Source organism: Chrysemys picta, chromosome 11 (assembly GCF_011386835.1).
Source record: "Chrysemys picta bellii isolate R12L10 chromosome 11, ASM1138683v2, whole genome shotgun sequence".
Lineage (NCBI taxonomy): Eukaryota > Metazoa > Chordata > Testudines > Emydidae > Chrysemys > Chrysemys picta.
Window position 1 is genome coordinate 2,231,681 of NC_088801.1, and position 13,079 is coordinate 2,244,759.

The window sequence follows — 13,079 nt, forward strand, 5'->3', positions numbered from 1 at the left end:
TAAGCAAAATAAGCAGTCATGGGATAAGAGGGAAAGTTCCCTCATGGATTGGTAACTGGTTAAAAGATAGGGAACAAGGGTAGGAATAAATGGTCAGTTTTCACACAATCACGGTCAACCTCTGGAACTCCTTGCCAGAGGGTATTGTGAAGGCCAAGACTATAACGGGGTTCAAAAGGGAGCTAGATAGATTCATGGAGGATAGGTCCATCAATGGCTATTAGCCAGAATGGGCAGGGATGGTGTCCCTAGCCTGTTTGCCAGAAGATGGGATTGGGTGACAGGGCATGGATCACTTGATGATAACCTGTCTGTTCATTCCCTTTGGGGCACCTGCCATTGGCCACTGTCAGAGGAAAGGATACTGGGCTGGATGGACCTTTGGTCTGACCCAGTATGGCCGTTCTTATGTTCTTATATAGTGTGTGGGAGGCGCTGTAGCAGAAAGAGTGTCTGTAGGTGTGGTGATAGATGTTGGCTTTGTGTGGTCACCTGCCAGACCCTCTGTTATAAATTCTGGCGTTATGGGGTCTCCTCCCTCTGAACCTCTGTTCTATTAAATGCCCTGACTTATGAACTTCATTAATCCTCATCTGAGGCCTGAGGGCTGTTGCTAACTAGTTTAACTTCAGCGTGGTCCAGTGAGCGCTGCATCCCTCTTCTGTTACCTGCAGATCTATGAGCTGTACAATGGGGGCTCCATGGCTGTGGCTTATGAGATTCAGCTGGACTCTGTGATGAAAATCCAGGAGGAGAATTTCCAGCACCCTGTGTTTGTCTGTCTGAATCCCAGGGGGGAGACCCTTCCCGGCATGACAAGCCACATCGAGTGGGTCTTCTCGCCACTGGAAGCCAGAACATACTCTGTAAGATGCTCCTCGGCATAAACGAGTGATAGTGTCAAGTACTTTCCCTGGGGCGGCTGAGTAGGCCAAGATCCTGCAGCCCTCTCTGTTCACATCAGAACTTGGCTTGTAGGGTTTGATTGAAATCATTGATTTCACCTGCACACTGACATTGACAAAAAACCATCTGTTGGTTACAGAGGGCAAGCACAGCCTCTGCTGGACTTAGCGCCTGCAGGGGCCTGGTGTCACTCCTGGTACTGGGACTGTTCAGCTGCCCTCTGCAGCCCCGTTCTCATGACTCACTGCTGCAGGAGCCGTTCAGCAATGGGTGGTGTGCCCCCCAGCCAGGGGCTTGTCCTCATCCTTGTGCTCCTGGCCAGGGGTCTCTGCTCTGCCTCGCCAGAACCGTAGCTTGCAGGGATCTAGTGTCACTGGCCCCATGGCCAGACAGGGAGCCCCCTGCAGCCCCACCATGAAACTGTGGGGCGAGGAAACAGGGTGAGAACAGAGAGAGCCTAAATACTAGAGACTCTGGGTCTGAGTGGTGTAAAGGGGCCTTGGTGCAAAGGAGAATCAGGCCCTTGAAGTTGCAACACATCCATAATTGGCTGTAGGATCAGACTGGGAAGTCTTTCAAAAGTAGTTACTCCAAGGAGGCATCTGTTGTACAGTACTGTTCTGTAACCCACATACCCAGCAGGCAGCTAGTGTCCCCGCCCTTAGTGGGTCTTGGGGGGACGTGGCTAGTCAGTGTTGCACAGGTCACTTACTCCAAATGAGGAGGCCGCAGTCCTGCTCCATTAGCAAAGACATTGCTTTGTATGGGGGTCCCTCAAAATGCAGCCCTGAATTTATCCCTGTTGCCCTTTCTGTGGCAGGTGGATGTTCCCATCCACATCTTGGAGGGAGATTCGGCTCTGATCACCTTCCAGGGAATAGGCTACGATCCACATATTATGGGAGAGACTGCCCAGTTCGACCAAGTCTTGTCTCCTTCAGTGACTCCAGGTTCTTCCAAACTAACAGTGCCCGGGCAGGTAAGCACCAGGTGCGATATTACCATAGCCACAGCATGATAAAGGCAGTCATTCCAGAAGTGCATGAAAAGGTTTGAAATTGGCGGGGGGCCTCTTTTCTAGAGGCTCTGATTGCATGGGGAGCTCCTTGGCCTGATATTGGACAAGCCAGATTCCTGCCCACGGTAGCTGTTGTCCTGAAAGACTATTTACTCGCAATTCCATCTCCAGTGGCACCCGAATCAAGATGGTTGCTGGGGTGTCGTCATGTGACCATCGCGTTATTGAAGATTAAAGCTAACTAACAGTCACCTTTAGTGAGTACAGCAGCTTTTCCTTGGTCATTTATTCATTAAAGGAAAGCTCTGCTCCTTTCATTCCTGGGCCAGCCTCGCACACCCATGTGCTAACAGCAGTACACTGGGCATCACTTGATCCGGACACAGACAGCAGGGTGGCTACTTAAACAGGGCAACTAACAACTTGTTCACAGTGAAAAGTGTAGTGGGACTTGGTTGCTGGCTGCCTGGCCCAGCTGAGAGCTGGCCTGCCAGAGCCCAGATCCAGCGGTGTAACACAAGTTGAGAGGATTCAGCGTGATCACTTATGGTGGAGACGCTCTAAACTGGCGGGAGAGAGCTCTCCTGGTGGCTTAATAATGCTGCAAGAGGCGGCAGCTATATCAGCGGGAGAAGCTCTTTTGCTGAGAGACCGCTGTCTACACCAGCACGTGGGTCACGTCACTCAGGGGGGGGATTCTTCACACCCCTGCGTGATGCAAGTTAGACCGACATAACCTGTAGTCTAGACAAGGTCTTAGTAAGAGCGGAGCAGACTTCCCGTAAGGAAGATCGCACTCTTGCGGAAAGCAAACGGGACAATTTACAATGTGCTCTAGAATGCCATGCATGTCAGTGTCCCTAGAGGGGTCTGAAATTTTTAACCTTCTCTAACTCTTCAGTGTAATTAATTAGTGTTTGCAGCACCTTGCGCCAGGCTGAGTTATGGAGTCCTTACCTGGAACTCGCAGTCAGGTCAGTGGGGATTTTGTCCAAGTCACTGAGTGGGGATGTTCAGAACTTGCCAAAGGAGCAGCTGCTCTGATTGGAGACTCTGGCTTAGCTCGGGCTCTTGTGCTCCAGGGAGGTCTCTTGCCTAACCCAGCGTTACACCGCGCAGCCTGGAGCCTCCTGCTGCCGAAAAGAGACAGCGTTTGTAACCTGGGCAGGGCAGTGGGAGGAGCCGCATGCCCCAGTTTGCTAACCCCACCTTGGAGGACAGGAATGGCCCTGGAACCAGGCAGTAATTGTCTTGTTGGAACAGTATGTCCAGCATTATATAAATGACTAGTGTACCTGGGTGCTAGCCAAACGTGACCCATCGATTGCCGGACATCAGACAGATACAGGATAGAGTTGGGCATCTGCTTATCTCTCTGGGACGTGCACCCATCTTCTCTGCCTGGTTTCTCTTTTCCAGACAGCCTTCTTATCCCAGCACAGGATTTGCCTTGGAAACATCCCAGTCTACAGCAAGTCCAGCCGGCTCGTCTTTCTCAACAATGCCTCCGAGAGCGAGGCAGTCATCTTTGCCTGGCACGTTGGCACTTCTAACGCCAGCGAGGTAAGTTCTGCTTTCAGCTCTGCAACACTGGGCCATGAAAGGGCCCTGCTGTCTGATTGCATCAGAACAATGGGAGAGCTGGCAGTCTGATGGAGGTGGCATGTACATTAGCACATGGGGGAAGAAGGCTACTTAGAAACCTGAAGGTGATGACTGGGGATTTGGGCGAAGCACAAGAGCTCAGAAGAAGATAGGGAATGGGAGGTCTGGAGACTGGACTTGAGTGGAGTTCTATCTGCATAGAATCAGCAGTAGTGCATCACGCCTCCTGTTTGGAAGCCTGGGTCCCCATCACCCTACCACACCAACGAAACCTGTGGTGGCTCTTTAAATGTGGACCCAGGATCCCTCCCAGGTCTAGTGATTTCATGTGGAGGGCAGCCTGGGAGAATTCCCGAGGCTCTGTGTTACCCAGCCGGTGAGGAGAGACAGACCAGACACAGGTCACTGTAATGAATCCTCACTGTGTCTTAGATGCTACAGATCGTACCGGAGATGGGGGTCGTGCAGCCCGGGGAGAGCACCCACTGCATCATCACGCTGCAAGCGTCTGGGAACGCATGCTTCTACAACGTGGATCTGGTGTGTGAGGTGAGACATGGGAGGTTCCTGCCGCTTTCATGGGCTCAGTGATGCCGTCATGTCTCCCTCTAGGGCTGCCCCCAGCAGCTAACAGCCTACTACTGACAACAGAGTTCTCCTTTCGCTCATGTGCTGGAGGCCATTGGTGTTTAGCACTGGGCGTTCGGGGTTCGATCCCCATTCGTGACGGAGGCGTGGCTCGTCACACTAAGATTCACGGTGAGAAATGCTTGTGTAATGAGTAATGTACTGGCATGGGGCAATCACTGAATTGGGGCACTTGCTTCTTGTACTGCTGGGAGCCGAGTGTGTGATGCACCCTTGCTGCTAATACTCTCTTGGGTTCAAGTGATGCGAGATCGGCCCACCTCTCTGCAGTTCTCAAGGCATATCCTCCGAGGTACTGGAAGGCCTGGCAAGGGAAAAGGCTCTGTCCAGCACCGCGGGTTTGAATGCTGACTCACATGACTGTTGATGGTCATGTATTATGAGCCAGAGAGAGTGAACCATACGCTGTCCATGGTCTTACACCGTTGCAGGAAGAATGTGGCAAGAACAGCTCTCTACACCTTCCTGCTGGCCTTGCTCGTTCTAATCTAGGGTTAGTTTCCTAGGTTGTCATGCAGCAGCCACTGGCTAAGTACGAGAAGGCGCTCCAGGAGTGGGAGGCTGAGAAGCAACGGCAAACTGTGGAATTCACCATCACCGAGCAGGACCTGGGGGCCGAGACCAATCTGAAGCAGCCTGCCAGAGTAAGGAACAGTTCCTGGGGATTCTCAGCTCCCCAAAGGACAAGACGCTTCTTTGTGTGTAATTTGTTTTTCCAGCTTCTCAGCTGCAGAGGAGCATCTGGGTTTCCGTGAGGAACCGTCTCTAAAAATAAACCCCGCTGGGCCGATGACGGGCAAGGGGGTCATGTGATTTTCCCACGCGCACGTGGTCAGTGGCTCCCTGGCTATTAGAATCCAAGATGATCTTGGCTCCTAGTCTTTAGATTTACCCACAAGAATACCTCAGACCCTTGTGCTGCGTGTGGAACACTGGAGAAGGGCTGGCCTATGTGGTAGTTTTGTAAGGAAATCATAATGATCCTTGGCCAGCAAACTCTGAAGTTACTAAAGATCATCTGAAACTTGGAAGGGAATATCTGATCAGAGCCTGGTGAAGAGCAGAACCGCAGGCTCTGGAAACTGACCAGCTGGGGAGTGAGATTGCTCTGTTGCAGTTGGGAGGGGGTAAAACACAACCTGGTTCTCGTTTCCCTTCCTCTAGAGCTCAGCAGACTCCTCGGCAGAAGAAAAACTCGCTAAGTCGCCTGCTGTGACCAGACAGTGCAAGGTAAGATGGCTCCATCCCCGCAAGTGGAATGAGCCCAGCCCAGCAGTGAGATGCTGGGGATTGCGGGGCGAGGAGGCTGGCTGGCTGGGGAGCATGGAGCTTGAAAGGCTAGACTGCCAAGCTGGGGGAGGCGTTGGTACATAGAAGTGAGATACTGGGGATTGCGGGGCGAGGAGGCTGGCTGGCTGGGGAGCACGGAGCTCGAAAGGCTAGACTGCCAAGCTGGGGGAGGCGTTGGTACATAGAAGAATTAGGCTGTTTGGCTGTGACTGTCGGCTGCTAGCTACAGAAGAGGTGGGTTAAATTAGAGCCAAACATACATTGATGGCCGGAGATCAGATGCTGCTGGGTGAAGGGTTTGGCACCGTGGACAGAGGGTTTTGTCTGCCACGCGGTTCATCGGCAGCGTGTTGGGGTGTCTCGAACGTGGGCCGCTCCATGGGGGGCTGTACTAAAGGGCTGTGAGATGAAGGGTGTGACCTTAGAAAGGGTTTCAGGATGCAGGGAGTTCGAAGAGCGGGGCCTGTAGGACAGACTGGGACTGAAGATGGCTCTGTGCATCTAGCCTGGTGAGTCTCTCGAACTGCCAGAGCCAGCCCAAGGAGATCCCTGGGGTGAGTGTGGGGCTGGGGGCATTCGCCAGACATCAGACTGGAATGGAAGGGAGCTGGCTGGGGAAGGGGGATGACTGAGAAGGGGTCAGCAGTTTAGGTGGAAGCTGCAGGCTTTTACTCTAGTCCCTGATTGGAACCTGCTAGCGATGCTCCACCTCCCCGGTGTGAAATGTGTAGGGAGGGGGCGTCCCTCACAGAAATGTCACTAATTCCCCTTTGTCAGCAGAGAAGCCAGGGCGTGACCACAGAGACTGAATTGCCCTTTCACCTGTGGATCTGTCTTCACTGCAGAGTTAACACAAACTCTTCCCGGGTGTTGCCCCAACCTCCTCCCAGCCGTACACAAAACCCTCTCACCCGAGACTGACGGTGCTGTGAACGGAGGCTAGCTGGGGGTATAGGCTTTCACAGGGGCTGGTAGCAGTCTACTCTGGAGTGAAGATGCAGGCTAAATCACTCGAGTGCCAATAGTCTTCCAATGCATTCCTACAATTCCACCTGTGCCCAGCTGGGCAGACAAGTTGTCCCTCAGTTCACTGGGAAAGAATCAGAGGGACTCAGCTTAATGCAGCACAGAGAACTCTGGGGTCTGCCTCCAGAAGTCCAGGCGACGCACTCGGGGGTGCGCAGTGACTTGGGCCGGGCTTTGCAGTGCGGCTGCTCACCCCTGGGCTGGACTAACCCGGGCACTCAGACCTGGGCGCCGATCACCCAGGCTGACACTGCCATGAAAGGAGCTCTCTGCGGGTCAGGCTGAGGTGCTGGGTCTTGAGCAGGGTAAGGAGGAAGTTGGCCCTGCTGCTAACCTGTTGCAAGGCTGGGCAGAGGGGTCAGTCTTCATTTCATCCCTTTTGGCCTCCGTGTTTTGACGCTTCCTCCTTCTCTGGTCACGGTGTGGATGGTAATGTGAGATCAGGTATCCGCACCCAGTTCTGGTCATTTCCTGCACCAGTGCTGAGTGCTGAAGGAGAAGTTAGTGCCTGCAGTAGGCTCAGTAAAGGGCTAATTTTTCTTCTTCCCCAACAGACTCTGCCCCCCATTAAAAACCTCCTTGCGCCCAATCCACCCGTCAGCCGCAGTCAGAGGAGGCACCTGATGGACAAAGAAGCCAGTAGACTGTGGGCCAAACCAGAGCCTCCCAAGTCCCATCTGCTACACCTCGGCGTGACAGCCAGGTCCCATTCCATGGACGACTTCCTGAGTAACTTCTGCTCTGAGCTCCCCAAATTCTTCCTTTGCCGGTAAGAAAAGACAGGCCTCTTGTTTGGAATGACATCTCCACCCGACCCAGAGCTCTTCCTGCTCCGACGCGTGCCTGTGTACGCCGACTTGCCCCTTGGATTAGAACACGGCAGCTGTCTCACAGTGCACAGCCATTGCATGGGGACAGGAAGTGACAATGGATGTTTCTCCGTGAGCTGCAGGGGGAATTTAGGGAGGCTGAATCCAGCAGCCTGAGCTGCGGTCTGGCTGGGATAACAGGTTTGACAGCTGGCTCTTGGGAAGTGAAACCGGGGATCTGTAGTGCCACTGTGTCCCTTTACCTCAGGGGGTCTCAAACTGGGGGTCGGGACCCCTCAGGGGGTCGCGAGGTTATTCCATGGGGGTTGCGAGCTGTCAGCCTCCACCTCAAACCCCACTTCCCCTCCAGCATTGATAATGGTGTTAAATATTTTAAAAAATGTGTTTTGAATGTATATGGGGGGGGGTCTCACTAAGAGGTTTGCTGTGTAAAAGGGGTCACCAGGACAAAAGTTTGAGAACCCCCAAGTGGCACCTTGTCTTCCCCTCCGCTGCCACCAGCCCTAGCTCAGAACCCACCGGCTGATTCCCTGCCTGGCCCGATCTGTGCGTACAGGGCTCTGCCGCTGGTGGGGATCAGGGCAGCGCTCTGCTCATTGTCAGCAGCATTAAATCCCTCAACGCCTGGAGCCAAGCAAGGGCCGAGCTCCCGGCTCTCTCCCATCGACACACAGGCACTGTAACCCCCAAGTCACTGGCACTTGCCTGGGGCGTGAGACCCCTCTCACTGATCCTGATGTGAATCGGAGCCGTTCCTCTGGAGGGGCGAATCGGGCCCTTTGGGGGATGGTGATTGAGGGCTTCAATCATAGCTCTCTCGAGTGAGCTGCCAGCACATGGCCTCTCTCCTGCTGGCAGCCTCCCTGCTCACACCTTCCCTGAGTCTTCTGTTGGCCCAGGTAATGCATGTTGGCTGGCGCACAAGGCTGCTGCTTGGACTCGTGGGCAGGGAGCACAGGTCCCTCAGCCGTGGCGCTGAGAGCCAGGTTTCAGACTGGCTGCAATTTATTGGCGTCCGTAAATCCCTGTGGAACGACACTGATCTGGTCATTGCACGTGTCACCAGAAGTGGTTGCTGCTTGTCTGCGCAGAGCCTGCGTGTGGCACAGGGGGGCGCACTTTCAGTCCATTCTCTCACCCAGAGGTGCCTCCACACTGGCACTTCTGTGCCCTCCCTTGTTCCCCTTTGCTTCCAGCTGTTTGCCAGCACCGCAGGCCCGCTGCTCTACAGCCTCGTCCCTCCGATGGATCCTGCGGGGTCCCGGGAGAGAGACGGGCCGTGTCTTTCCAAAGCTCTGTTGATGTGAATCCTTAGAGCTGTGGTAAAAATGATTCTCTGCACCAAAACTTACTCGGTGCAAGGTTGGGTGAGCCAGGTGCCCCGCTCCAGCCTCTAGTGATCTGCTTGATGCTACCAACTCTAATTACCTGATCCCATCCTGGTTTCCCTCAGGCCCCCTGCCACGGTCCAGGCACTGTACTTTGTCTCGAAGGCCCCCTCTGCTTTTTCTCACTGTGCAGGCATCTCCAGGAGACAGTGGGAGACAAGGCTGTGGACAAGAGGAAGGACGAGGGAGGCGTCAGGACGGACCCTGTTCTTCTGGTGCTGGCTGGCTCTTCCGAACAGGAGATGCAGGTGGTGACTGACCTGCTGACTGCTGTGATCAGGTACAAGCTCCCCTTTCCTTTCGGAGTCAGTGTCCCCCCGCTGAAATAGGGGCTGCGGGGGGAGATGGGAGGGGGACTGCTGCAGATGGGCCCGATTCTCCGCTCCGTTCTACTGCCCTTCCGCTGGTGGGACCGTTGTGTCAGACCAGTGGCGTGGACTGGGGAATTGGGCCTGCGGAAGACAGAAGTGCAGGAGCCCTGCCCTGGGGATTGTGCATCGCCGGCCATGCTAAGCCAGGAGCGCGATGGTTGAACGGAGGGTGTCCGCTCCCTCGCTGCTGGGGAGGAGCTGTCGTAAATACCAGTGCAGCTGCTTGCTGGATTCTGGAACTGTCGTTTGTCCTGGCTTCAGAGGCAGTGCCAATTCCCCTGCCGGGGCCTTGGCACCACACCCATCTGCGGAGTGCGAGGTCCCACTGGAGGACGCTACATTAAGACTAACTGGCTGCACAAGCTCTGGGCACAGGCACTCAGGATCGATGCCATCTTCCCCGGGGCTAGCAGGGGGCCAAGCTGGCCACTGACTCAAGTGAGAGCAGCTGGCTTTCAGTGATCCCTAGGGGTCATTACTCTGCCAAGGACATCGGCCTCGCGGGCATGCGTCTACTTGTGCAGAGGTGTTGTTTCTGATCCCTTTGTTCCTTTCCCTCCCATCCTAGAGGCCTGTTGGAGGACACCCAGTTCCACCAAGCAGTGAGCAGGAGCCTGGCCGAGCCCATGCCTTATTTCCACCAGTTCTGGACTGCAGAATCAGCAAAGCATCAGGGCAGGAAGCGAAGCCCGGGTGGCTCCTCCAGAGCGTCTCCGTCCCCAGCCCCTTGTGCGAAGGACAAGCCGGGAGAGGAGGAGGAGAGGCAGGAAGAATGTGAGATGAGCCTGGTCACCTCTCCCATGGCGGCTGGGGAGGAGCCTCCGGATAGCTTGCGTGACATCCTTCACCAGGAACAGCTCCGGGAGGAGAAGGAGACAATCACCAGGTGAGGAGGGGCCCCGGCCGGTGTGATGCAGGGAGCACGAATCTGTCTTCCCCTCTCTCACGTTATACCTCCAGTGGGCTAGCCGTGCACTCCGTGTGGCCACCCACTGAGTTCTCCCGCGCAGCCTGCTAGCCACCCTCCTCTTGCGTAGGGAGGTGCGGCCTGAGCAGATGACAAGTCCCAGCATGCATTGCTCCTGCCCCGAATGCAATGTTGCAGATGAGAGCAGCTGTGGACAGAGAGATTCAGTGCAGATGAGGCAGGGTTTGGAGGCTCCCGCCCATCAGCCCCGATTCAGGCAGTCTGTGCCGAGAGGGCGGCTGGGCTGCTCTAGGGGAGGGCGTGGGGTCAGGTGCTGCATTTCTCCGCTCTTAGTGCAGCTGGCCGTGGCACCTCGGCACCTGCTGGGGCCCTGTGTGTGCCGGGGAAACCCAGCTGCCCACACCGCAGGGCCTGCGCCCATGGACAACCTCTCCTGCGGCATTAAACATCCCCAGCCTGCACCTCCGGGCTCTCTAGGCTGCCTGCGTTCGGGAACCTGCTGGAGCTGGTGCTGGAGAACACGCTGCAGAACATAATGGTGGAGGCCAGCCGCGGCGAGGTGGTTCTGACGGCCCGTCCCAGGGTGATTGCCCTGCCCCCCTCCTCCGCCCAAAGGTAAGGGGCGGGAATGCCTTGCAGAGGCCTCGCTGTGTCCTGTGTAGCACACCTCCACTCCTGTCGTCCCATCTGCCAGCAGCTCATGCGCCTTGTGTGAAATGGGCAGGTTCCTCCCAGGGAGAGCGACCACCACCCCGCTGCAGGAGCCAGAGGGGGCAGGAGCCTGGCACATGCCCAGCAGCTGCAGGAATGGCCCAGGGCACTGGAGAATCCAGGCCAAGAGTGTGGGTTCTGGGGGGGTCGGTCTCCCTTTGCGTCGTCTAATTCCCTTCCAGCGGGGGAAGGGGGCGGACGGGTGGACACCCGTCGTTTGGAGCCCTACAGTGCACTCATTACCCCCTTTAATAGGAGCATTCAGCCTCCCCTGCCCCACCGTGCTCTTCCCCACAGCGAGTCCGCCCAGGCGGGGTCCTGAGGAAGCCACAGGGCCCTGCACCCCAACTCCGCAGTGAGACGTGACTCTCAGCCAGCCAGTAACACAGAAGGTTTATTAGATGACAGGAGCATGGTCTAAAACAGAGCTTGTAGGTCAGGAAACAGGAGCCCCTAAGTCAGGTCCATCTTGGGGAGGCCGGAAGCCCAGAGCCTCGTCTGGCCCCTCCCTCCATTTCCCCAGCCAGCTCCAAACTGAAACTCCCCCCGCTCCTCCTCCAGCCTGTGTCCAATTTCCGGGGCAAAGGTGTCACCTGGCTCCATCCCCCTCCTGGGTTCTCATGTTACCTGCTCAGGTATCCTCCCTTAAGGCCAGTCTCCCATCCCCCAATGCAGCCAGTCCCAGCCAAACTCCCCTGCCACCTGCCCAGGTCCATACTCCCCCCTCCCTGCTGCCCCTACCCAGGAGTCAAAGAAAACATTGAGAACATCCCCCTTCGTCACAGGGGGCACTTCCTTACAGGCAGAGCTCTCGCCCGCTGCTTGTGGCTGGGCCAGAGAGGCCAAGGGAGGCAGCGCCAAGTGGTTTCATGCAGCAGGGCTGGGCACTGAGAAGCCCTTTGCACGAGAGAAGAGGCAGCTGTAGGTGCTGAGGAAGGAGATTGTGGGCAGGGCAGAGGCAGTGTTTAAATTTAAATTAATGGAGATATCCCATCTCCTAGAACTGGAAGGGACCTTGTAAGGTCATCAAGTCCAGCCTCCTGCCTTCACTAGCAGGACCAAGTACTGATTTTGCCCCAGATCCTTAAGTGGCCCCCTCAAGGATTGAACTCACAACCCTGGGTTTAGCAGGCCAATGCTCAAACCACTGAGCTATCCCTCCCCCCCGATAGGGATGGGGTGGGAGAGGCTTGGTGGTTGACATGTGAGAGCCTGCCCATCTCCTGGCCTTACGGGGGCAGCGCCTCCTGCTGGATCCCCCAGGGCTGTTTGGTGGAGGAGGAGGGTGACTTGCAGGAGGAAAGGCCACAGGCCGGAGGCTGCCAGATCCAAAGGGGAATCTCTTCTCTTTCAGAGGCATCAGCCCAGCCACGCCTGGTCACCCCGCATCGTTGCTGCGCACGGCAGGGCCTGGGCCCAGCCTCCCCACTGAAGGCAAGGAAACCGAGGGTTACCCTCAGATTGTCCTGTCCACCTAGATGGCTGGTGTGGCTCAGAACCGCTGCCCACGGTAGCCGAGTTCAGCGCTCAGTCTGCTCTCTGAGGAACGGCAGCGGCCACAGCCCCTACTGGAATCTCCCATGGCAGCCGGCTCCTGGGAACCAGGCCTTCTGCACTGCTGGCCAGGTCAGAGAGGAGCCAGCCCCAAGACCGGAGGTGGGTGGCTGTGCCCAGGGGAGTTCAGCCACCTGGCAGTGAGCGTGGAGGGCATCCTGCCGTGCAGCGAGCTGGGCATGTGGAGCGGGACTCTGTCGGTGACGTGTCCCCTGCATGCCCCAGGTTGTCCCTGGGGGAGGGATGTGGTTTTTGAACCTGCCTACTTTGAAATCGAGCCTGCCGCTGACGACTCCCTCCCTGCGCGCTGTTCCGGTTCACACTCGCTCTCTGCGGTGGCGGCAGGAACCCGGGCCCTTCTGCTGCCTCGATGCCCAACGTCAGTGAAACTGGGACAGCTCCGCTCAGGAACGGCCCCCCGCCGTGCAGCTACCTGGTTGGCTGCAGCTGACTCCCTCGGGTGCTACCCCAAATAAAACGGGCTGTATGGCCCTGCCATTCTCTGGGAGAGTGTGGTGTGGCTAATGCGTCCGGACTGAGCTCCTGCCACTGCTGGGTGTCCCCCTGGCCGCCTGGAGTCCTGTTATGGCACATAGGCCCCTGCATGCTGCTCCCCCGGGAGGGAGGGGAATTGGGACCCTAGGGACTGTGCATGGCCTGTCTGTGTCTCGCCCTCAGCACCCCGTGGCCTGGCAGGCAGAACAGGGCCAAGACCCGAGTGTCAGAGGAGAGAGGCTTCGCCCTAAACAAGCAGGGTTAGCAATTGCCAATAGGTGGCACCAGCACCATTAGTAAAAGTACCAA

General features: G+C 56.4%; 1 protein-coding gene across 3 annotated transcripts in view; it reads left to right on the forward strand.

Moving 5' to 3' along the window:
• Window positions 1-12,775, forward strand: part of CFAP65 (cilia and flagella associated protein 65) — a 53,161-nt gene extending 40,386 nt beyond the window's left edge. Inside the window, exons 23-33 of one of the 3 annotated variants that reach the window (XM_024104748.3) lie at window positions 675-866; window positions 1,727-1,885; window positions 3,344-3,487; window positions 3,962-4,078; window positions 4,684-4,821; window positions 5,342-5,407; window positions 7,048-7,262; window positions 8,845-8,991; window positions 9,651-9,968; window positions 10,488-10,625; window positions 12,076-12,775. In XM_024104748.3, the coding sequence (XP_023960516.2) occupies window positions 675-866; window positions 1,727-1,885; window positions 3,344-3,487; window positions 3,962-4,078; window positions 4,684-4,821; window positions 5,342-5,407; window positions 7,048-7,262; window positions 8,845-8,991; window positions 9,651-9,968; window positions 10,488-10,625; window positions 12,076-12,199 (1,758 nt within the window). In that variant the 3' untranslated portion in view covers window positions 12,200-12,775. Of the gene's footprint in view, window positions 1-674; window positions 867-1,726; window positions 1,886-3,343; window positions 3,488-3,961; window positions 4,079-4,683; window positions 4,822-5,341; window positions 5,408-7,047; window positions 7,263-8,844; window positions 8,992-9,650; window positions 9,969-10,465; window positions 10,626-12,075 lie in introns of those variants that run through there. The other 2 variants (XM_065560455.1, XM_065560454.1) reach the window with 2 other exon arrangements.
• The last annotated feature ends 304 nt before the right edge of the window (window positions 12,776-13,079 follow it).